Raw genomic sequence first — 23,674 nt, 5'->3', positions numbered from 1 at the left:
TAGTTAGAAGGAATTAAACCACACAAGATCTGTTTCATTGTCTTTACTTCAATGTTCACAACTAAAAGCACAAAACCATTCTTTTAAAATATTGCCACAAGTTTAATACAAGTTTTTTTATAACAGGGAAAACAAATTTTTTTCAGCAATTTGAGGTTGTTCACCTCCAGTGCTTTTAACGTTTGTGGCAACTGTACAGTGGCAAATATCAGTGGCAAATTTCTTCATTACCAAACGCATTGATTCCTCTTCTGTTCTTGGACATACATAAATCTCTTTGTAAACTTAAGAACATTTCTTCTTCTCAAGACCACTGTTAAATATTCAGTGGTAAAGTGCTGTAGCGAAAATGAAAATATTATTAAATTCTTCCCCTACGGTAATAACAAAGCTAGGAATATGTATTACGATATTTAGCTATAATGGTTTCAGTGTCTGCATGATTCTATGTACAAATGAGTTTATTGTTACAAGAGCAAAAGATGAACTATTGCGTATCGTATTGTACATCGTTCTAGATTACAAATGAATCTGGTTTTCAAGAGGACCCTGCGATGAACATGAATGATAGAAGTTACTTTTTCCCTCATTGTGTGCAAGACAAGAAACCTCTTTCATTTACCACCAGACCGCAACAACCAATAGGAGTATATGGCGTAAGTGACATAACAATGTCCATTATATAATCATGTCAGTGGTAAATCAAAGCCATTGTTTTTCTGGTTTAGCGACTGTGTCGTTAAGGGGCATAAATGATAAACATTTCGTTTAAATGCTGCTATTTGTGCAATATGTTGATTGTGATCTTGCAGAACAGGAATACGAATATTACTTTCTTCTGAAAGAAAATTAGAACAATGTAGCTCAATATTTCCGCAGGAAAAACAACAACAAAGAGAACAAAGAACGCTCTCAGCTTTTGTAGGCACAATGGTAAATGTGGCAAATGCTTAAAAAACATGATCCCAAACCCTCCAAAATGAACCAAAATCAAAGTGGAATTAAAATGTCAGAATCAAACATCACTCATTTTATGAACCAATAGTAAAATCCAATTACATTTCTATTCAAAGTAAATGTGCTGCCTGCATTCTCCATCAACTTGTGTCTTCAGAAGTCAGTACTTTAAAATGTAGGTGGTAAATTTTTTCGCCAGAATGAAAATGTCCATTTTTTAAATATGACAGCTGGTCCAAGCAGAATTGTTTAGGTTACACTGAGCAGCTTAAAAAAAATCCAGGACTCCATTGGAATTTAATGTGAATAAAACAAACATTGAAGAAGTTCAGATACAAACAGTCACTCTTCACTGTTAGACGCAAAAGCTAAAAAACTTTGAGTGGATGAATTGCACTAAAACAAAGATGAGCGGGTTTTTTTTCTTCACATACGTGGGCCGCTGTGGTTGACAGTATCTGATTTTTTCAGTTTGCCTTTGTTGAAGGATTGGATGGAGCTGAGGAGGGCACCCCGGCCCACACCGTTGGCACCGGGAGGTGAGAGGGACGGAGGGACGGGTTCACTCCCAGGAGGAGGAGGAGGAGGAGGAGGAGGAGGAGCAGCGGGGGGAGGAAGAGGAGGCGCTGGAGGTGCTCCTGTGGAATCAGAAAACAGTCCATCAAGATCGGTCGCGTGTTAGTAATATACATACTCAGAATCCTCTGCGGTATGTAAACAGGAAGCGAATAAAGCACAACAGCCATTCAGAATGATACACTTACCACAAAAGGCAACATTTAAAGTCAACATGAAAGTAATATAAAAAAAAATGATCGGTTGACTTGGAATGCGTCCTCCGAAGGCAGCATTTATCAGTTTTCGGACGCAGCTAATTACTTACTCATTTAGACATTTACCGCCACCTACTGGCAGTTCTAGTTTCCTATTTAAGATAGAAAACTTTCCTACTTAAGAAAAATATATTTACATATTAATAAAAAAAACATTAAAGGTACAGTTTACACAGAAATAAATATTCTGTCATTATTTACTCACCCTCATGGCCGTTGAAGCCTAAAAGTTTATGTGTAGTAAAATCTATGTTGAATCAAATAAAATATTTTTTTCTAAAGCTACTTTTTGTGATGTCTATTTGATGCTTTTCCCATTTAACACAATAATTATTCAATTAGATTAGATTAAAAATGTTAATTGCAGATAGCCCTAAAATAAATATAAATAATTATTAATTATAACATATAAAAAGGTTTTTATATATATAGTAAAGATAGTATACAATATATTGTGATAAAAATATAATTTAAAATATAATTATTAATTATGTAATACTAACAAATATGAGGATTAGAAAGAAAATTTCCATTTCATGTTGACTTTAAATAACTTAATGCTGATTTGTCAATACTGTGATCATTTACTGACCAATCACCTTCTTGGAAATAAGTGACTGACAGTATGAGTCATGCCTTCTGAACCAATAAGCAAGATGCAAGGTTGTGCTCAGTTGCAGTTGCTTTAAGACCACAATTTTTTTAATTCTTTATTCAAAAGATCATCTAAAAAAATTGTATCTTAAAAACAAGTATTATCAGTTACTAATATAAACATGGCATATATATATATATATATATATTTAAAAAAAAACTCACAATCCACAAAAAGTGCTTGTTGTTAGAAAGAGAATTAACCCTTAAGAAAAGCCCAATTTTGTGCCTAAATAGACAATTGCAGATTGTGAACTTTTAAAGTTGCATTAACCCTTCTCAGTAGGCTGGACACTTGCTGAACAGACCTCATTTAATATTAATGAGTAGCAGTTTTGCTGTGGGGAATCGGAATGTACTACTGAGGGAGGGTGAGCTGCAACTTTATAGTGGAAATAGATTATTATTATTGAATTACTTTACCCCACACATGTTCAAAATGGCGCATGCTCTAGTTTTGAAGACAGCATGTAAGAGAGAGAGAGAGACAGAGAGAGGGTGAGAGAGAGAGACAGAGAGAGGCACACACAAGTTACTGATCATATCAGAATGAGATGACACATCGGATGATTATGATCTGGTAAGATGAATTGAGATTGCAACCGATTTTATGAGGAATTTGGTGATTGGTCATGGAGATGAGAGAGATTAGGTCATGATTGATCTCAATTTGATAGAAAAACAGGAGATGTTAATGCGCCTGTGAGTTACAATCGAAAACATTTTACCATATCATGCAACAAATTTATAAATTCAATATTACTTTTGATTTATTGGGAAAACTTTGATTGTTTTGATTGGACATATTGTAGGGGAATGTTTGGATAAATGCACAAACCAGGAGAAAACAAACTCTTCTGATGAAGTTTACATAATGATGGAGGATGAACAGTTATAAACGCGACGTACCTGGTAGAGGAGTGGGTGAGGACGGGCAGGTTGGAGGTGAACTGGCCCCAGAACCTGCTAGAAGACCATTAAAATGATTTTTACTGTGTTCTTTACAGTAATTATACATTGACAGCTGTATCTTGGATCAAGTAGTAATAAAGTTAATATGAAGGGTACTGGTAGATAAAAAAAGCCATTCAAAATCAGATGTAATAATGATAAACCTCTGAATATTTACGATGAGGTTGTTTGCAATGGTATTTGCTTTAATAAAAGTCACAAGTCTACGTATTGCTTGATATAAACTCACAATTTCACAATAGCGGGAAATAGCGAGAAAAAGTCAGATTTGTGAGAAGAAAAGTCGGAATTGCGAAAAAGTAGGAATTATGAGGAAAAAAGTTAGAATTGCGAGATAAACTTGCAATAGGTGGTTTGCAGTCACGTGATTGTGATGACGCGCGAAATTCAGATGGAGGGCAGGAAGTGAAGAGCGGAATGGACGAGATGGAGGAAAGTCCGTACTGTACTAGTTTAGACGCTATTACAAGAGAAAGATATAAACAAAAAATCAAAACATATGTTGGATGTGATCCTTACGTTATGAAGAGGAGCGATTTTTCAACTGAATTGAAAGATTTGCCTGCCAGAGGCGGTAGATATCAGCAACTACCTTGTCTTACAGACATACTTTGACTTTACAAAGTTCGGAAACTGGTACGTTACACAAACACAGCCACATAAGTGGCTATTTACTAATTAACTCGCCTTTCACGAAGTGATCACTGCACACACGGGCATTTTCCGATTCGGCTCCTCCCGACCGCAGACGTAGTTTTGCAAGCCATTTTTTCCCGGCGTTTTTCAGTCAATTCCTTGCATTTTTCCCCCTTATGAACAACAACTTTTGGTACACAATAAAAACTCGTTTCTCGCTTTGATCGATTTGAGCAACCATAAACGACGCAAAACATAGGCATTTTAGGTTTGTTATAGTGCTTCCATAATATAGCAAATCACTTCCTGCCCTCCATCTGCATTTTTGCGCCATGGCAACGCTGTGATGTGAGGTCATATGCAAACAAACTATTGCGAGAAAAAGTCAAAATCACGAGAAAAGTGAGAATTTCTTGAGCTTGAGTTTATATCTTGCAATTCTTACTTTTTTTCTTGCGAGTGAGTGTCATGTGCACTTAATTATTTAAAAAACTGTTTAATTACTGGGCGAGTTAGACATTAAGTATACAGTCTTTTATTCAAAATTAAAAAGTATTTGAAGACAAAAGTTTATAATATTGTGATTTATCTTCGAGGTTGGTTTGGTTCATGGTTTATTACTTCTTACTGAAGAGTAAATCCATCTCAAGTGGTCCAAATTTTTTGAATTTTTCCATTTTCTTTTTTACATCTATATATTGGTTTAGCAAAAAACACAAAACACCAGTTTTTTTTTTTTTTACTTGAGACTAGCTACAGAATTTTATTTATATTTCACTTTAATTTTAATTGGTTTAACCACAAAAAGAAGAACATTTAAAATGCTCAAGCAACCTCCACTGGCCCATTTGAGATGGACTGACTCTGAAGACTTTCCCGTAATCCCTATGGAGAAAAATACTTCTGGAACCCTGAATGCTTAAAACGTACATTTTGAAATTAAATTACAGTTGTTTATTAATAAAGGAAAGTTTGATAATAAATGAAACCTACCAGAGTTATTATTGTATTTGACAGAGAGATCCTCCTCATTTTCATATGTCGACTGTCTCGATTTCTGGAACCAAAATAGGCGTTTTGGTTTTAAGAACCATTATGTTCAGGATAAAACAGTGTGGGCATTTATTGTGAATCCTAATTTTGGTAAAGGGTTTAAACTTATGTACCTTTCTGGCCAACATCTTCCTTTTGCGCTTCTCTTCCTCTGAGCCATGGTGCGACTGCGCTCGCGTCAACCTCTTGTGCTGGTGGATCTGAAAACACACGAGGTTTCGGTTATATAAACTTGACGGGATTTTTTTGAAGAAAAGTTGAAAGGATTTTCCTGTTGTGTCATATCAGGGTTGGTGAAAATGTGGACAGTATTACATTTTATTCAACTTTTCTAGATTGAAATGACAAAATTTGTGTTTGCGACACTAGTGTAACATTCCTTAAGCAAACCGAACATTTGTTGCACAATAGACCAAAAGCGAACAAAGCAATGCACTAACCGTCCTCTGTTCCTCCACTAGACGCCTCTCTATGCATTCTTTAGACGATTTCAGAGCCTCTTTTAATTTGGAGCTGATCTGGAGTTCGGAAAGAGAGAAAAACACAGTTTGTAAAACCCTTGTGCATCCTTATGATCATTTTTGTCTTTTTCAGTTTTGTTTTTTTGATCACTTTGCCAGTGTTTATGCTAACTGCATAAAATTTGGCACACATGTGTATTATTGGAATTTTACTATTTCACCCCCATTTCCTTTAGGTACACAAAATACTTTCTCTCAGCTCCTTTTGGACAAAAATGTCCGCATTGTAACCCAATGCAATTTTTAATCCCAGGGCCATTTAGAACTAGAACAATTACTCGCTTTATTCCTGTTTTCTGCTTCGGCATATTATAGAGTCAATTGGATAAATTATGCAACGATAATTGTGTAGGTGTGTTGGTATGGATGTCAGAGTGTGGTTTGTATGTGGGTAATAAAAAAAGTGTGTTTGTTTGTAATATTTGAGAGAGAAAAACTCAACTGCAAATAACAAATAAAAACACTGTTTCCCAGTGGAGTTTTGCTGGCATCCAATGGGGAAAATCTTTTACTGTGCCCAAACAAAATCTTACTGAAAGCTCCTTTTTTGAGATATCAACCTCAAACTTGGAACAAAAGTTGTTTAGATTTATGGCTTTGATTTTCTTGCCGTTTTAGTTCAACATGTTTTATTAAATATACATTTTATATAAAATAATGTTCATAAATCATTTTCATAAACTTAAACCTATATAACTTTTCTTTTGTTTTACTTTTTACATTTTTTTACTTCAGCAATAATCTACCAAGGGTCTTCTTTAAAATAAGACCAAACTTAAATCTTTGCTTCTAAGCTTCAAATTTTTATGACAGTTTTTTGACACAGACAATTTTGTCCAACCTATGTGTAACCTTTTTAAATTGATGCACAAGGGATAAAAAAAATAAAATAAAAAAAGGTTTATTTTTTACTTCAGTTTGCTTTGTTTACCTTAAACTGGGGTTTCTCCGAGTTAAACAGCAGCACGTCATTGAATAACCTGTTAGAACGAGAGTGAAACTCAGCAAACGTTTGTGATTCAGTTTTAAACAATATCAAAATTCACAATTACTGCTTGACTTTCAACCACATGCTTTAGATTCAAAATAACGTGACCTAGTTATGAAATGAAGACTTAATGTTTTGTACTCATGACTCATAGGATGAATCCCACAAAACTTGTCAAGAACTGGTCCGGGTCATATTTTAGCCAAAAATCAACAGAAAAAATAAATAAATAAATTATATTTTGTATAAAGAAAATGACATCTATATTCTGCACCATTGTAATTTAACATTATTTTATTATAATTATAACAATATTAACCAATAGGGATGGGACGATTACCGGTTTCACTATAAACCACGATAAAATGTACTGACGGTTAAGTAATATCGTTTAAAATTCAATTATCATTAAAACCGTGTTTGATTATCGCGATTTTAATAACTCACTATAAATCCTGTCCAGCCAGCAACAGTCTGTCACAGGCGCGCAATGTTGGGTTTTTTTTTATTCGAGAAGGAATGGCTGAAGGCAGTGACCGTGTTCGGGAGATTTTTCAGCCTTTTAAGAGGACCAAATCTGAGGTGTGGTCATATTTTGGCATTTACAAAAATCCTGAGGGAAACTTAATCGAGGATGGTCACTCTGTCAGCAGAACATGCACAAAAAAGTTCCGGCAATAGAGGTAAACACTTCAAATCTGCCTAATCGTCCAGTGTGACAATCATCCACTGTTGTAGCGAACGCAAGGCAAGTTAACTTTGATCTCAATACTAAAATTACGTCTGGGAAATAATTGGGCACAAAATGTTGTTTTGAGTTGAAATATTTTATCTCACTCACTTGAAATAAACTTGAAGCTTCCGCGAAGAAAAGTTTGCAGCAAGTGGCTTTGAGCCAAAGACGAACGAACAAGTTCAAACAAGACTATTAAGAGTCACAATTAAGAGATAATAATGTATATTCATTGTACACTTATAACACCGATTTTTTTTTTTACCACATCATTACGGAGACAAATTGAATAGAGATTAATGTCTCTAGCCTATTCTTGGCTGTTAAATCCATTTTGTAAAGCGTACAAAACTCGTCCAGACAAGATGATCACAACAATATTATCAAATTCTGTAAACAATAAATCAACCCTGATTTAATTTTCAATACAATCAAAAACGGAGACGCAAGATGACAAGTTGTATTTGAATGAAATGAGAGCGCGCGTCCGTTGTGATGCATGGATGTGCGCTGTGTTATAATATGTTGCTATTGACGACGGTCATAAGGAAGGAAATGCCACAGAATATAATCTTGCTTTATAAAGTGCATAGAGCTGCTTGTTTTATTTGTTGTTTTTTTTGTTTCTCAAATATAAAACTTGTTGAAATGTTTTCAGTGTGAGCATCAGTTCTTTTTTAACACTTTCATCTTGTTTTAACAAAACCGTGATAATATTGATAATCACGATAATTTTGGTCACTATAATCTTGATATGAAATTTTCATACCGTCCCATCCCCATTAACCAATAAACATTAACTCATGACAATTATGCCAATTATTTTATTAAAAATATAATTTAAATTATATTATATTATAAAAACAATAAAAATGTTATGTATAAAAATATAATGATAAAACAAAATATATAGGCCTACTACTTCAACTAATTGCCAAATATCTTATTCCTTTTGTAAGATTTACTCCTGAGCACAAGCAGGCCTGAATATCGTAACTTACGGTGTTTGTAGTAGTTGGGAAACGGTTGGCATTCCCGTTTTGCAAGCTTCTGTGGACAGGATGGACTGAAGTACTGAGACTGTGGGAAAATGGAAAACAAAAGGTAACGTATTACATAAAACCATAAACTACTAACGTTTTACGAACACACTTTGGGATTCCTCCAGTAAGTAGTTAACTAATGCATAAAACTGTACAACAGCTAATGTTTTGTAGCTTGAAATGGCAAGTTCAGCTTATTAAATTAACTACAACTAATTTACTTATTGATTTAGCCTATTATACATACAACCTCCATGCTCACCACATTCAGACAATAATCTGGTCAGTGATACTATGTGCCTGCTTGCTTGCACATATATGAAGTACTTTGGCTAATTTAATTTGTGCTTTCAGTTTACAATAAGAGTCTAGTACATTTTACCATGTTTAAAGTGTCCCTATTATGCCATTTTAAAGGTTCCAAATATTTGTTCTTAGTTACAATACATTTAGATGCATACAAGCCCGAAAAACACTTGAATTTTCTTATAATATACATTGCATCATCACCTCTGATTGGTCAGATGGGCCAGTCTGTTTTGATTGGTCAACTCTGCTGATTGGTCAGATGACCCAGTCTGTTGTGATTGATGTACTCTGCTCTGATTGTTCATTTGGCTCAACCTGTTTGTATTTGTGTACTCTGCTCTGATTGGTCAGTTGGCTCAGTCTGTTTTGATTGGTCAACTCTGCTCTGATTGGTCATTTGGCCCAGTCTCTTGTGATTGGTCTACTCCGCTCTGATTGGTCAGATGGCCCAATCTGTTGTGATTGGTCTACTCTGATTGGTCAGTTGTCTAAGTCTGTAGTGATTGGTCTACTCTGCTCTGATTGGTCAGATGGCCCAGTCTGTTATTATAGATCTACTACTTACTGCTTATAGCACGCGTCGGTAACCAAAATCTATTACCATATCTGAATTTCAGCTCCGGATCTTCCTCAACACTTAATACACAGCGATACGAACAGTAACGATGGTGTCGGATTTATTGATTAATTTAAGCTAGAGTCCTCATTCTTATAAACTGCATGCAACGTGGCCAGATTAGGTTATTTCTTTTGGGAAATAATAATTTATTTATTTATTGTGCACTTTGATCTTCGAATCTTTGTAGACCTTTTACATTCACAAACAGCTATATTAAACAATACATGAAAAGCATAATAGGGGGACTTTAAATTTAAAAAAAAATCTGCTGACTTACATGTGGGCTGATTGGTCATACTCCAGAGAACATTCATAAAGGTGAACAGAAGATCATACTGACCTACAGATGGGAACTGGGCCGGAGGATACTGATCTACAGGCACGGCATCAGGCAGGCGGCCATACGTCATTTCATAAAGCAAGTGTCCAAATGAGTAGATGTCTATGCTTTCTGTTGTCTGATAAAAGGAAAAACATCAGCTTTTCAATATCAAGCAGAAAAATTATTAATATTTAAATTATTTAATATTAATACGAAAATATAAAATAATGAATGAGTTAAATAGTAATATTTAACAATTATTTAATAAAAAGTTAAATATTACCATTATTAAAAAGATTTAAAATAACAAATATGTAGCAATTTTATTAATACCTTATTTTTTTATTTAATTTGTTAAGTTGGTTTTAATTTTTAGTATAATAATGATAAAGGTATCTTACATTAATTTTCCTGAACTGTGTTACATAGGGTCGGTAATATGATGGCAGTCCCAGTAATGAATTCTCTATATCCAACAATTTACACGTGTTCTCCTCGATCAGGACATTGGATGCATGAAGATGCCCGTAAGGAAAACCTTTGTCATGGAGAAATTTTAGTGCCTGGAATAAAACATTTGAATGCATATATAAATATTACACATAATATACATACATATTTACATTTGGAAATATGGCTTTGAAAAAAACAATATTAAAGTTTGACGTAAAATAATAGTTAGCAAACTCAAATATATATATATATACTATCATTCAAATGTTTGGGGTTGGTAATATTGTAAGAACCAATTTTCCTGCTAAGACAAAAGCTGAGATAAAACTCACCATAAAGCAATAAAACGCACCCTGGACAGAAGATCGCAAAGACAGAGCACAGGACATTGTCTTGTCCAAACGTTTCTCCTATCTTATCTCTGCATCCCCCTCTCCCTCTCCCCCTGAGTCAAGTCACCAAAAGTTCACTAAGAATGCTTATATATCGTATATGATGTATCTTGGGAATCTTTGTTTTTCCTTTTCGTGTTTGGTATCATTTTAAGTGTCTCGGTGCGATTGGTAAAATGGTCTTAATTTCATTGCAGTCATTGGTAATATGAGAAGGATTGAGGACTTAGGAGAATCCTGTGTTCCTCTTTGGGTGATGTTTCTTCAAGACATCTGCCCTCTCCCCCGAGACCAGGTGCTACCCCCTGGGGTACAGGAACTGACCCAAAACACACTGGGAAAATATTGGTACAACCCTTTTTCTGGTCTGGGTATTTAAGGCTAGGTAACAGAGCAATCTGTGGGACCTGTAACCAGGAAAACCCCCATGCAGTAATGTGTCAGTGTTATCCCCTTGGAAAGCTCTCACACACTACTGTGTGTCTCTGTCAGGAATGCATTGCTTACTTTTAGAATCATCTTTGAGTAATTGATGTCATGCATTTATTATTTCTGAATTGGCTTTTAATCATTTACTTGTGAAATTGGCACGGTACATTTTTCCTGACAAAAATAAATGTTAACCTTGATTATTCTGAAGTTTTCTGGAATCATTATTTCTAGTAGATTATGTGTAGTCTGTTGTTCCCGCAAATCTCTGTCCAGGATAGATCACACCTAAGGCACTAATGAATGGAGCATGGGGCACATCATTAGACCTTCTGATTCCTGACTATCTCCTAACTTAGCATGTTGTACGCTGCAACTATTGAGAAAAATTACACCTATGAGTCAGCAGTGAGCGGCCGCGTAGGGTAAGATAGTTTGCACTGCACCCTCTGACTATTTTAGGACTGGCTAGTTTGTGATCGTGAGCGCACACTCGCGACGTGACGTCTCAAAGCGACACCAGGTCCTTAATGAACGAATATTTGAAATTATGAAATGGCCAGAATAATCAAAGATCTAAATTAACTCATAATCAGTATTTATGACTGTTTTCTAATAAGAAACACAATCTAAATTTGATTAACATTTGAAATTGGAGTCAGATTAAGCGTAGAGCTAAAGTATTATTTAAACTAAATTCCAATAAATTAAGTGAACTTCACTGGAGCGCTGAAAAGACATACACGCATTATTCCTTCGACCATACCATTGGATTCCGGTGTTGGGCCAATGGGTGGACCTTACAATATTGTTTAATGTTTTTGAAAGAAGTCTCTTCTGCTCAACAAGGCTGCATTTATTTGATGAAAATACAGTAAAAACAGTGATATTGTGAAATATTACAATTTAAAATCACTCTTTTCTATTGGAATATATTGTAAAATGTAATTTACTCCTGTGATTATTCCTTCAGAAATCATTTTAATATGCTGATTTTCTGCTCAAAAAAGATTTCTGATTATTATCAATGTTGAAAACAGTTGTGGAACTTCATATTTTTGTGGAAAGATATTTTTTTAATAAATAGAAGGTTCAAAAGAAAAACATTAAATTTGAAATAGAAATCTTCTGACATTTTAAATGGCCTTTACTGTCACTTTTGAACAATTTAACGCATCCTTGATGAATAAAAGTATATATTTCTTTCAAAAACTAAAAAATATCTTTGAACATGTCTTAACAGACCTCCAGAATCTGTCTTCCGTATGTTCGGATTTGCTGCAGCTCCAAACCCTGGATCTTTTTGGGATTGCAGTACTTCTTAAGAAAGGGTTCTTTGGGCTTCACCTGGAGGACCGGAACAATTCAAGACAGAATTAAAAAGATATAGCAGTATGTTAAAAGTTACAATCTGAAATAAACATTTTTGACAAGTCAAGAAGAAGAAAATAAACCTTGCAAATGTGATCCCTAAGCGTTCCTTTCTCGCTGAAACCTCTAATGACTAGTGCAGACGATTCACTGCTAGTGGCGAAACTGACGGCGGAGATGTTTGAATGCTACGGAAAAAAATACAAAAGTCAGAAACATATAAACACTTTTAAGTAAACTTGTTCTTTAAATGTGTTTTTGTCCATGCAAAAGTCACTGCCACAATTTTAGGATGTTGTTGGAGTTATCAGGGTGTTGCTATTCGGTTTGTAAAAGGTGTTCTGTTGGTTGCTAGGTAATATATAGTATATTTTTATTAGACATTTAACATTTGTTTGTAGTAAAGCCTGGAAACTGAATGAAACGGGAAACATTAGGCCTCACTTTGCCATCAGGTCACTATGACCCGCACTAATCGGTACAATGATATTAAGTTGTTCTTTTTGATTAATATGTTATGTAAACCTTCTTGACAGACGGTTTTTAATATATTCTCTTGATGATACAAAAAATAGACCAATTGGTGTAACGCCACTATTAAAGAGAAGCAAGAAAGATTAGGAATTAATTGTGGCAGACAAAAGGAGGTTGGCTTCATAAAAATGAAGATAACCCAATTAATTGGTTAAACAGGTTGTATGTGTTAGATTGTTAGATATACAGCTGGCATCTCGTTTTGTTGACTGGACCAACAAAGTCTGATCTTTGGTATCTGGAACTTCTTGAGATTGTTTGCAAAGAAGAGAAGACTTTTTCTACAACAATTGCTATGATATTCTGGACCCTAGAATTCAGATTTCCTGCATGTTTTCCGAAGAGCCTCATGGCCAGAAAGGACCTTGTCATGCATTCCTCATTACCGTGTTTCTCAGTTGGATTGCTTTAATCTGCTCATCTGGAATGCAGACATCATGATCAGATGTCCACCTCCATCTGACTGACGTTTTGCCTTTGAAGTAACCATTAAAGGGATAGTTCACTCAAAAATGAAAATTCGGTCATCAATTATTCATTCGCACGTCGTTCCAAACCCATTAGAGTTTAGTTCATCTTCGAAACACAAATGAGGGTGTTTAAAAAAAAAACGAGTGATTGCTGTCCCTCCATTGAAAGTCTATTCACCCAAAACTGAAACTGTGGATCGAGCGGTTTAATCCAAGTCTTCTGGAGAGATATGATCACTTTATATGATAAACAGATTTAATTTAGGCTTTCATTCACATGCAAACATTGGTCAGCGAACATTGGTCTGTTCATCATATAAAGCAATTGTGTCTGTTCAGATGACTTGGATTAAACTGCTCCATTCATAGGGATTTCATTTAGGACCTCTTTATAAACGTTCTGAACCGTCAGAGTTTTGGGTGAATACTTTCAATGGAGGCACAGAAATCTCTCAGATTTAAAAAAAAACATTTTCATTTGTGTATCGAAGATGAACGGAAGTCTTATAAATATTAAGTGAAAAACGCATAAATTTTGCCTTGGAAAAACTAACTGAAATGAGGTTAAGTTGAAGCACTTAAATTACTAACTGGAAATAAATAAAAACTAAGAGTTTGTTTACAAAACAAAGATATACTAAAAAAATGGAAAAGCTTTTCCTTTGTGTTTTTTTTTTGCGTACAGAAAACAATGTTGTCAGAACAATCCCTGTTCACACGGATACGGGAAAACTATTAAAAACAATGTATTATTCATGCCAGGCTAGTAGTTGGCGATGTCCCTTTGAAAAGAAACTTTATGCGCCTACAGACTGAACACAATACGCATGCGCATGACGTCACCGTTTTCACAAATTCGTGTTTTTGTTGTTTACACAGAGACAATAATGGTATCGTTTTCAAAAGCTTGCACTTTGAAACCTGATTTCAAAAGTTAACGCCCCCAAAACGTTGTTCTCGTGTAAATGAACGGCCAAAATGCATAAAAGTTTTGTTTTTAGTTGAAAACGGTGTCATGTAAAAGGCCCCGCCCTAAAATTTTAATAAAAATGAATTAATCCAAAATTCTAATATTGAAAAAAAAAATAAAACTAATAAATAAGCGCATAAAATGACTAAAAAAGAAACAAACAAAAATTTTAAAGTCCCTGTAAAGTCAAAATTAAGTATGTGTTCTGAGTTTGTCATATCACAGAAAAATGTGTTATTAGCCACCCAGCCAAATTTGAATGATAAAAAAGCCGGCAAGTACATAAAATAAGCTATCAAAATCTTGAAAAAATGAGCAGTAGTCTCTGCTCTCAAATGCTGGGGGCGTGTCCGCTGTCTGCGCTGAAACCACGCACACTCACGGTAAAGCTGCCATTGCCACACTCAACTGTCACCCGCTACAGCCGGAATGGATGCTCCTAGCAGCTTATTAGGTTAATTAACGTTATAACATAAGCACACAGACTTACACTCATTGGTGGGCACGCACTGCCGATGATGGCACCAGTTGTCGGCGCAACGGGAGGCTGGAGGCCGAGGCGGGAGATAGTCGGTTCAGGCCCCATTCACCAGTAACAGCGGATTATCAGTGAATTCCAGTTGTCTCCGACGAAAGTTTATAAAACTATCCCGTGTAGAATAATCACTACAGAGGCGGGTTTTTGGTGGTGATCCTCAGCTCTCCATCAAGTTGGCCCTTCACAAAATTAATCCACCTCTTCTTGATTTGATCGTTTTTAGGTAATGTAAATAAGGACACCGATCCGTTTTGTACATGATCGCATCCAGGTAGTACGCATTTCCGTGACGAAGACATAACTAGCAAACTGTACGCTGTAGTAACTAATAATAGTACTGACAGTAACTCGCGATTGAGCGGCAAACTGATGCGAATGTGCTCTATTTATATTGTTAGTGGAGCGGCCAGCCTCAGTTGCTCTAGTGCGTCAAGTGGGGCGTGTCCAGGAGCTCAGGGGCTCCAGTGCGTCATCGAGCCCCGTTTTAGACCCGCCCAAAAAATCCGGAAAATAGCAATGGTGAAAAAATGTTTAACGGTCTAACTCCACAATTCAGTACTTCACAGTTCACAGTCTTTGTAATATGTTTTAGCAATACATTTCTAACATTTGTAATGTGTTTAGATTTTTTTTTTTAAATTGCCTTTACAGGGACTTTAAATAAAAGCAAACTAAATATCTCAACTGAAAATATCTTAACACTAAAACAACACTGCATCTAACCCGAGTTCGGGTGTCTACACATGAACTTAATGGAGTCTTTTGTAAAGATAGGCTTGCAGTGATCGGTTTAATCTGGCAGTACGGCTGCTGAACTTGAGGAAGCAGAAAAAATAAGAGCACATGACAGTGTTCGCACACAAAACATCCAAACATTCGGGTCTGTACACAAAGACAGTTTTAGTTCATTCCCGACAGTGTGTCGGCTCTCCTTAACAGATATGCAATTAAATACAACAAAAGTGAAATTAATTATATTCCTATTTATTTTGCATTACAATAATTGCAGGGGAATATCGCGTAACAGTCATGAAAATAACATCTATTGTCAATTGATTACTAAAAGATCATCACACGCAACGATGTTTTGATGAATAAAGACAAAAATCAATGCTATTATATTTATGCTAAATTGATTTTCAATCTGAATAGGCCATTTGTAAATTTATTTTAGGTCCTAAAAACCAGCAGAACTTCCTAGCAACACCATAACAACACTCTCACAACAAATGTGCAACAATATATCAATACCAGTAACCCCACAACCCAATTTAAGACTTACAGAAAATGTTGGAATTAGCTTCATTGCAGACTGGAGATCTTTGTCGGACAGGAACTTATCTGGACCCAAATCGACCTATAATTGGTAAAGAAACGTATTACGGTGAGTAAAAGGGTCACACAATGCTGTGGCCAATTATAGAAGAGAATGAAAACAAATACGTCAAGAGGGATTAGTAAGTTAGTTAAGTTCTTTGTGCAGGCAAACAAAGTGGTGTTGAGTACAACAAACAAGATGTACTGCATCAGGGTTACATAATAATTGGAATTAAACAAGTTGAGGGTCAAAGTACTGGATTAACAGAGCAAGAATATAACAAAAAAAAGTTTTTGATCTGTGTTTGTATGGGTAAAAATGAAACTTACCCAACTTAATACTTGTTTCTCTTTGGGCTGATCTTTGTCTTTGACCAAGAAGTACCTCTTTCTCAATCGCCAGCCTATAAAAAGACAGAAATTAAGTGATTGAATAAATATTAATATCAATATATCATTAAATAGAAATCTCACCTCAAAATTGAAAAACCAAAAAATGAAAAATAAAACAATACATTATAATATAAAAAAAGATTATTATAATATAATAATAAAAATGTTGCATTTTAACATTCATTTCATAACAAATAAGAACATTTTCTGCTTTAAATTTGAATTACTGTAAAATTTTTCACAGAATTCCATTCTCAGTACCGTAATACAGTTACAAACAAACATCCAATTTACTACACTTTCCAAATGTATTTTTCAAATGATACAAAAATGAATTAACATTTTTTGTAATGACAATTTGCAGAAAAAAGCTAAATTTTCAAGAAATTTCCAAATTAAATTTTTTTTTACCTTTTGATTTTGCAGTAAAATGACCTGAACATGTTCTAATAGGTAAATGTTAAAACTTTGTTTATGAATCTTCCTCTGAAAGAAACCAACCCCCAAACCCCCCCAAAAAAGCCCACGAGCCTCTGAAATCCATCAAGTTGTCAGGAAGTATCAATGTGTCAACGTGATTTGCTGGGCCTGACACTGGGATGCGGATATAAACAACTCGTCAGCATGAGAAACAAATCAATAAAACTTGAATCATTAACTTTAATAGTTGTGATGCACCTCAAAGCTGACGACGTTGATCTTTCATGGTCAATGTAGAAGCAACAAAAATGTAAATTGATAAATAATATATTATATAATACGTTAATACATTATAATAATATAATATAATATAATAATATAATATAATATAATATAATAGGATGGAAATTGTCAGCATTTGACCAAATAACTGTCCAGTTTTACTCACCAATGTCTTTTAACGGCTCTATAACCTCCCATTTTGGATCGGATCTGAAGAACATGGACACCTGCTGTAAGGCTATTTCTGGAAAAATACGGAAAGGGTGAGTTTTAGAATAATTTTGATGCACAAAATCCCATCTAGTCTTAAAATAACCCTGGTTGTATTACCCGTGTAGTTTGCTGAGTAATTGTTAGTGTCAAGAAACTTTTTGACCAGCTCACAGCTGGAGAGGACATGGTGACGCGTGATGTGGTTCAGATAAGCCTGAAGACCCTTCTGACGCTCGGCTATAAACTCTCGGTCCATGTTTCCTATCAGCTTCTTAGGAGGAAGTGCCAGGTTTAGGCCGGAAATCTATGAACACAGAGAGATTGACTCATACTTACTCTTTCACTGATGAAAGAGTATTTATTTGGAAACAGCAGTCGTCAAACACGTTTATGGGAAAGGATCCTTTTTCAACACAGGCTTGTTCTAACAGTCCACTTACCAGTAAACTATTATTCAGCATATCAAAGTCGCTGTATCGCCGGATGACCTGCGGAAAAAAATGAAGACCGAATCAGTCATTGTGAGTGTGACCATAACAAACACGATAGATGCCATGGATAGATGGAGAGATAGATAGATGGATAGTCCAAACCCACCGTCCAACTGTTGTCTGTGGAAACGCCCCTTTGGACACGAATGATATACTCCTGTTAATAGAGAAAAACCAATGATGACTGAATCCAAACTAGGAAATATACATAAAAATAAAAAGTACAACCGCAAGACCCTGCTGAAAAACTGGCTTAGCTGTTCTTCAGCCCCCAAATCATCTTTAACATCAGCAAACCAGTTTAGCCTGACTAGTGGAAACCAACCTAAACAAGTCCAACTTTGTTTTGTTATTTCTCACCATATTGGGAATTCAAGAGACCGAAATCATGTCGTCACAGATTTGTGGTTTTTATGAAAGACATTGTGAAGAAATGTCAAAACAGGAAGTGAAAAGAGACCAAACGTAACCAAGTCTCCAAAAACCCTGCAACAACCTCACGGTGACCCTGACATTTACGGTGAGGTGTAGATGCTTATACTCATTAATGTTTGACTCTCCTTTAAAAATGTCACCTGATAGTTTCCATACGACTAAAACAAGAGCAAAGGGACTCAGTTTCCAGAATGCACTGCAACACCATTTTATTTAGATGACATCCACTCTGTGACTGATTATTTCCACACAATTCATTAATATAATCAACACGGTGACATGTTTAGATTACAAAATAAATAGCAATACATATATTTAATCAATCATATTAACTGATGATTTAGGTTAAGCTCTTAATGTATCCTGTATCTTTTCAGTTTGACTAAACTAAAACAAGTTTTTAAAGAAGACAATTAACAGGTTGTAAAGTTTACAGAACCGAAAGTGGATTACTAGATTGCACTTTCATATGATGGATCATGAGAAGTGAATAGATGAATGGATGAGAAAGGAAATACTCGTATGTCTTGTGGCTTCGGTTTCGCAGCATTAGGAAATTATGTTCGGCTCAAACGCAAATGACTTTTTTTAATTCCGCCCGTAAAACCACAAGTACAGAGTCAGACCGTTTAAAATGTCACATGAGATTTGCAGCATAGATGGTATCTGTTTTGAAAATGCTTGTAAAAGGTTTACTTCAGAACCTCAGTACATTTTTTTAAATAAAAATGACCCTCTTAATCTATTTAAACAAATGAACAAGCTACAATTTACAAACACTTTTCTTTAAAAGTTCATTATGTTCAGCATATATTGATTTTAAATAAACATCTTTATAAAGGATTTATGCTATTTTTTTATAAGTTCATTCAAAGGTGATTTTTTTTTTACTAAATCTTTCAGTGTTTAAAATCAAAAGGTTTTTTATGAAGACATTTGCTATTTCTTCATTCAGATTTTTTTTCTTTTAAATTTTCAAAATTGTTACCCTTCACCAGATGTACATTAAGTGTTCCAGTCTGAACTGACTAACGTTACAGAAATTAATATTCAACTACCAACGTTAGTCATCTTTGTCACTAAATGCGATTAATTTGATTCTTATTGACAAATAATCGAGAATCAACCACGTTGAACGTCACAATCGACGTTAAAACCCCATTAAATCTGATCTGCTGGCATTTCAATGCGCATTTATAATCGATATGAAAGGTTTTAATGACCCAGAGACCCTCCGGGTGGTTCTGTTTACCGTGTGCGACTGTAAACTCTGGCTGGCCTCGATCACGGCGCTCAGCGGCACAGTGTCGTCCAGCGGCGGCTTCCTCCCAGACAACGGCTGCGGCTGCTGCTCCATGAACGCCATCCCGGATCAAAACAACACCAAACAGCCCAGGTTCGACAGGGTTCGGTTTAACCGAGAGCCCGCCTCTGTCGGTAAAAGGACGTGACGGTTCACTGCGCGACTGTGCTTGTGACAACGTGGGAGAAACGAATCAGAAACTGCCAGTAAAGTGTGACGTAGATGTTCTAGGTGAGAGGAGCTCGTCCGCTCTAGTGCGCACTCTTAAGTGTAAGTGAGTGACGCCGCATTTTTGTTTATATTCAACCATATTTTCTTTTAAGCCTGCCCGTTTGCAAAATACATCAATTAATCACCTATTTACAGTTATATATTTGTTGTATTTTTCTGAGAACAACATTGAAAATAAATAAAGTGAGTAACGCCATGTTATAGTTAGTGCACTCTAACAGGAAACCACATAATGCTAATGGCTAAATTCAATCATATCGTTTCTTGTGGGGCTCGGCATAAAGTTAAACGTATTAAAGTAACAGATAAACAATTTTCTACTTCATTTATATAGCTGTTGTTATGCATTTTTGGTTGGAGTTTTTAACACAAGCTTTGCATCTTTGCGAAGCTGCTAGCGTTTGAGGGTAAATGTTGACAAAAAAGAATCATGTGACCAGTCGGAGTAGCATGTGACTCAATATGAATGAATTCTTAAATTTTATTTTATATATTCTTGGCAGAGCATCCTGATTTTCCTCCAATCTTGAACATGCTACTAATAGTTTTATTTATATATATATTTTAAATATTTTTAATTTGCCCAATGTACCAAATAAATTAAACTCTTTGAACATATATTAAATACAAACAAGTTTTCCACTGAACACAAGAGAGAAAAAGGGAAAAATGTAAGCATCGAGGACTAAGATAGTTATTGGAAGATCTTGTGGTGAATAACCTGAAGTTACACTGTGGATGCATTACAGAAGATTTAGTTTGAAAGAATTTGCTGGTTAATTTAATGTAATTGAAATACTATTATGGCAACCAAACTGCTTTCAAATTACTATCAGAAATAACTATTTGAAAGGATCTGAAAATCTCCTTGTTGAGGTTGGAAACAGCTAGATTTTACCAACACCAGTCAAGTCAAGTTATTTTCTCACAGTTTATTTAAACTGCACCTCAGAGAACAAAAGCAATGAATATTAAATCTTTGAGTGAGCGTCACATTTCAAAAGAACAATAATAAGCAAGAAAGAACATTTAATTCCTGGCAGCATATTTGGAACATAAACACAAAAACTGAACGGCAACATTCCTCACAACTGCTCTCCCTTCTGCGGCATCATCACTATGACCTCTCCCTCCATGACCACTTTGTCTTTGACAGCGCAGGAAACAGAAATAAAAGCGAAGGACATTTTGATCTTTTTAACCTCCGCTTCCGCCTCAACCTCCTCTCCAACGTAGAGGGGCGCCGGAAAGCGTATTTCCTGGTAGAGGAACACACAGCCTTTACCGGGCAACTTTGTCCCAATAACTGCTGAGATCAGACCATTAATCAGCACTCCGTGCACAATGGGAGTCTCGAAAGAGGTCGTTTTGGCGTACTCTGGGTCGAGGTGGAGAGGATTCGTGTCCCCTGTCAGCTCAGCAAAAAGTGCGACGTCTCTGGCCAGGAATGTTTTGCTTAGCGAGGCCCGTTCACCGATGTAAAGCGACCTGTGCCCCACTGTGAGGGATGCAGGAACTGTCAGTGCTGAGTTGACAATATGGTAAATATTTCTATTGAAAATACTTCTTCTAAGAAAGAACGCCATTTTTTCCAAGGTATTTTGTTTTTGTAGGCCCACCTCACGATGTCAGCTGGTTTTCAAACCGCAGCTCACGGCTATTCCCAGACAGTGCTAACAAAAATGGCGACACCTGCAATGATAAATAAAAAGAACATTAGAGTTGCATTCAAAACAGATGTCTATGACATGGATTAGAAGTTAAATGGGTTTTAGTATCTAAAACGAGATAAACAGCCACCACAGTAACCGCCTTATCTGACGCAAACTGCAAAGTACACACAGTTTGGCTGACAGACAGCCAATAGCCACATTAAAATTATGTCGAGTCATTCCTGGCAGAGATACAACTAATCCACAAGCTCTTTACTGAAATCCAGTGTGAATTAAAAGAATGCAGACTCAGGGCTCAAGTAAATGTTGAATCAGCTTCAGACGTAATACTGGGAAAAACGTACCTGTGTGACTCTGAATGCACATGCCTCATTTTGAAATGATCCCAGTAATGTTAATGCACTCCACAATTTCACCAGGCCACTGAGATTAAGAAACAACAGAATATTAAGAATGAACATCATTAGATACACAAAGCGTTTATTCATTTCAGGAAAACCAATTCGCTGTGTTTCATATACTTATTCCGACAAAAAATAAAAGGTAATTAAAACTGTGAGCCCAGAGGAATACCCCAAGTGTCTCAATGTTTACAAACAGCTCTGTACTTCAATTAAACCATGCTTTAACACTTTGGCCTAAATGTTCGAGATTTGTACTAGGAGCATGACTTACCTGTTGTACACTCGTAGTATGCCGGTCAATTCGTTCTCATCAAACTTCAGCAGATCAAATGGAATAGAAGCTCCAATCTGCCATACAGAAGAAATATGATTATGCATCAGAAACACTCAGAAAGCAGGGTCAAGTCAAAAGAGACTACTGACTGCAACACATATTTATATAACAAAGAAAATTAAGTTATTTATATGTTTTATTATAAATAAAACATCTTTAAACAATTTTATTAGGGGTGTAAATGGTCTCCATCTGAAAATAAAAATGAACTGTATTTATTACAGAATTTAAGTAATTTTCTGTTATTTTATTTATTTGGAATCATTTATAAATTAATGAACAACTCCCAATGTATTACGCATAAACTGCTTATCCAAAATATTTGTCCTTGGAGTTGGGGTTGTAGCTTCAGCATATTTTTGTATGAAAATAATTATGAATTTTAGCAAAGTATTAAAATGTATCAAGCTAAAATATTATTTTTTAGATTTCATGCATATTTAAATACCAAAAATCTGCATCAGCGTTACACTTAAATTGTGAACACCTTTAACTAGACTTAATAGAAACCATATTCCTACATGGTTGAGCCGTACTATGTGCTCACCTCTCCATAAAGTTCTTTAAGTCCACGAATGATCATTTGCTTGAAATCTGCAGAAGAAATATTTCGGTTTCCATTCGCCAAAACCCTAAAAATAAAGAAAAGAACATTTTTATGTTTCGACCATTTTATGTTCACCATCTAAAGACTGCAATAAAAATAACCAGATCAAAACTGACCTGTATCATGCACTTACAAAGATATTTTCATATAATGATAAACTGAAGCATTTTTGTAAACATATCGCTCAAACTTTGAGGGTTCCTCCATAACTTGTAGTTTGACACAGAAATCCTTACAGATGGTGTGCTAGAATTAAGAAAGAAATAAACTCATTAAGATCGATGCATTTTCAGTACTGATTGCTAGAAGATTTAAGGTATGTCAATGGCAGAAGTTGTCACAGAGATGTCTGTTTGTATAAATATATTTGGATATTCAACCATGCTAAATTAATACAGTAATTATTCAGTAACAACCAGGTATATGAGAATGCAACATGGTATTACGATCTAATACAATCATTGTATCATAGTACTGCCACAATAATCTTTATAAAGGTGAATTATTAAAGTAATAAGCATTATTGGTAAGTTTCTTCCAGGTCACGTGCAAAGTCTGTAACGTTAATGGCTACAAACTCCAAAAAATACTTAAACTACAGATTTAAAGAGCCTCCAACCACACGAAAAACAATTCACATTGAATTACGCAATCAAATAACTGTTTAGAGGTCTAAAAACAGATAAACTCACTGAATTACAGGCTGTGTTTGTCCTTCATTCAGAGCATGCGGAGCGCCATGCACCCTGTCAAAGTCCTTTTCTGAGCCTCTCG

General features: G+C 35.4%; 3 protein-coding genes across 8 annotated transcripts; all 3 read right to left on the bottom strand.

The window, feature by feature from the left end:
* Positions 1 to 28: 28 nt before the first annotated feature.
* Positions 29 to 20,315, bottom strand: pxk (PX domain containing serine/threonine kinase). 5 transcript variants are annotated; one of them, XM_077225543.1, is made up of 19 exons: positions 19,601 to 20,315; positions 18,020 to 18,070; positions 17,863 to 17,910; positions 17,540 to 17,726; positions 17,376 to 17,453; positions 16,445 to 16,518; positions 16,080 to 16,154; positions 12,369 to 12,473; positions 12,160 to 12,261; positions 10,042 to 10,203; positions 9,659 to 9,776; positions 8,349 to 8,427; positions 6,558 to 6,606; positions 5,546 to 5,623; positions 5,219 to 5,305; positions 5,046 to 5,109; positions 3,354 to 3,410; positions 2,868 to 2,895; positions 29 to 1,595 (listed from the first exon to the last, which is right to left on the bottom strand). In XM_077225543.1, the coding sequence occupies exons 1-18, from the start codon at positions 19,712 to 19,714 to the stop codon at positions 2,879 to 2,881; spliced, it is 1,545 nt and encodes a 514-aa protein (XP_077081658.1). In that variant the 5' UTR covers positions 19,715 to 20,315; the 3' UTR covers positions 29 to 1,595; positions 2,868 to 2,878. The 5 variants fall into 5 exon arrangements, with proteins under 5 accessions (XP_077081658.1, XP_077081660.1, XP_077081655.1 ...); XM_077225545.1 differs by having other exon boundaries at positions 3,354 to 3,407; positions 19,601 to 19,911; XM_077225540.1 differs by lacking the exon at positions 2,868 to 2,895 and having other exon boundaries at positions 19,601 to 20,303.
* A 484-nt stretch (positions 20,316 to 20,799) lies between these two features.
* Positions 20,800 to 21,468, bottom strand: LOC143735490 (hydroxyacyl-thioester dehydratase type 2, mitochondrial-like). Its single transcript, XM_077225694.1, has one exon. The coding sequence runs from the start codon at positions 21,466 to 21,468 to the stop codon at positions 20,968 to 20,970; it is 501 nt and encodes a 166-aa protein (XP_077081809.1). The 3' UTR covers positions 20,800 to 20,967.
* Positions 20,800 to 23,612, bottom strand: rpp14 (ribonuclease P/MRP 14 subunit). Of its 2 annotated transcripts, none has more exons than XM_077225700.1 (6): positions 23,593 to 23,612; positions 23,034 to 23,146; positions 22,841 to 22,925; positions 22,231 to 22,307; positions 21,900 to 21,978; positions 20,800 to 21,574 (listed from the first exon to the last, which is right to left on the bottom strand). In XM_077225700.1, the coding sequence occupies exons 2-6, from the start codon at positions 23,105 to 23,107 to the stop codon at positions 21,503 to 21,505; spliced, it is 387 nt and encodes a 128-aa protein (XP_077081815.1). In that variant the 5' UTR covers positions 23,108 to 23,146; positions 23,593 to 23,612; the 3' UTR covers positions 20,800 to 21,502. The 2 variants fall into 2 exon arrangements, with proteins under 2 accessions (XP_077081815.1, XP_077081816.1); XM_077225701.1 differs by lacking the exon at positions 23,593 to 23,612 and having other exon boundaries at positions 20,800 to 21,380; positions 21,502 to 21,574; positions 23,034 to 23,140.
* Between the last annotated feature and the right edge of the window lie 62 nt (positions 23,613 to 23,674).

This window comes from Siphateles boraxobius, unplaced genomic scaffold (assembly GCF_051911475.1).
Source record: "Siphateles boraxobius isolate OS27281-9 unplaced genomic scaffold, OSU_SipBor_1 13, whole genome shotgun sequence".
NCBI classification, from domain to species: domain Eukaryota; kingdom Metazoa; phylum Chordata; class Actinopteri; order Cypriniformes; family Leuciscidae; genus Siphateles; species Siphateles boraxobius.
This window is presented reverse-complemented; position numbering and strand designations above follow the sequence as displayed.

Coding starts and splice junctions, on each gene's coding strand:
- LOC143735490 (XM_077225694.1), bottom strand. CDS start 21,468: ATGGCGTTCTTTCTTAGAAGAAGTATTTTCAATAGAAATATTTACCAT.
- pxk (XM_077225540.1), bottom strand. CDS start 19,714: ATGGCGTTCATGGAGCAGCAGCCGCAGCCGTTGTCTGGGAGGAAGCCG. Junction 18,071..19,600: donor AGAGTTTACAGTCGCACACG/GTAAACAGAACC, acceptor CTCTATTAACAG/GAGTATATCATTCGTGTCCA. Junction 3,411..5,045: donor CAAATACAATAATAACTCTG/GTAGGTTTCATT, acceptor ATGGTCTTCTAG/CAGGTTCTGGGGCCAGTTCA.
- rpp14 (XM_077225700.1), bottom strand. CDS start 23,107: ATGGAGGAACCCTCAAAGTTTGAGCGATATGTTTACAAAAATGCTTCA. Junction 22,926..23,033: donor CATTATATGAAAATATCTTT/GTAAGTGCATGA, acceptor CTTTATTTTTAG/GGTTTTGGCGAATGGAAACC. Junction 22,308..22,840: donor TTAAAGAACTTTATGGAGAG/GTGAGCACATAG, acceptor TCTGTATGGCAG/ATTGGAGCTTCTATTCCATT.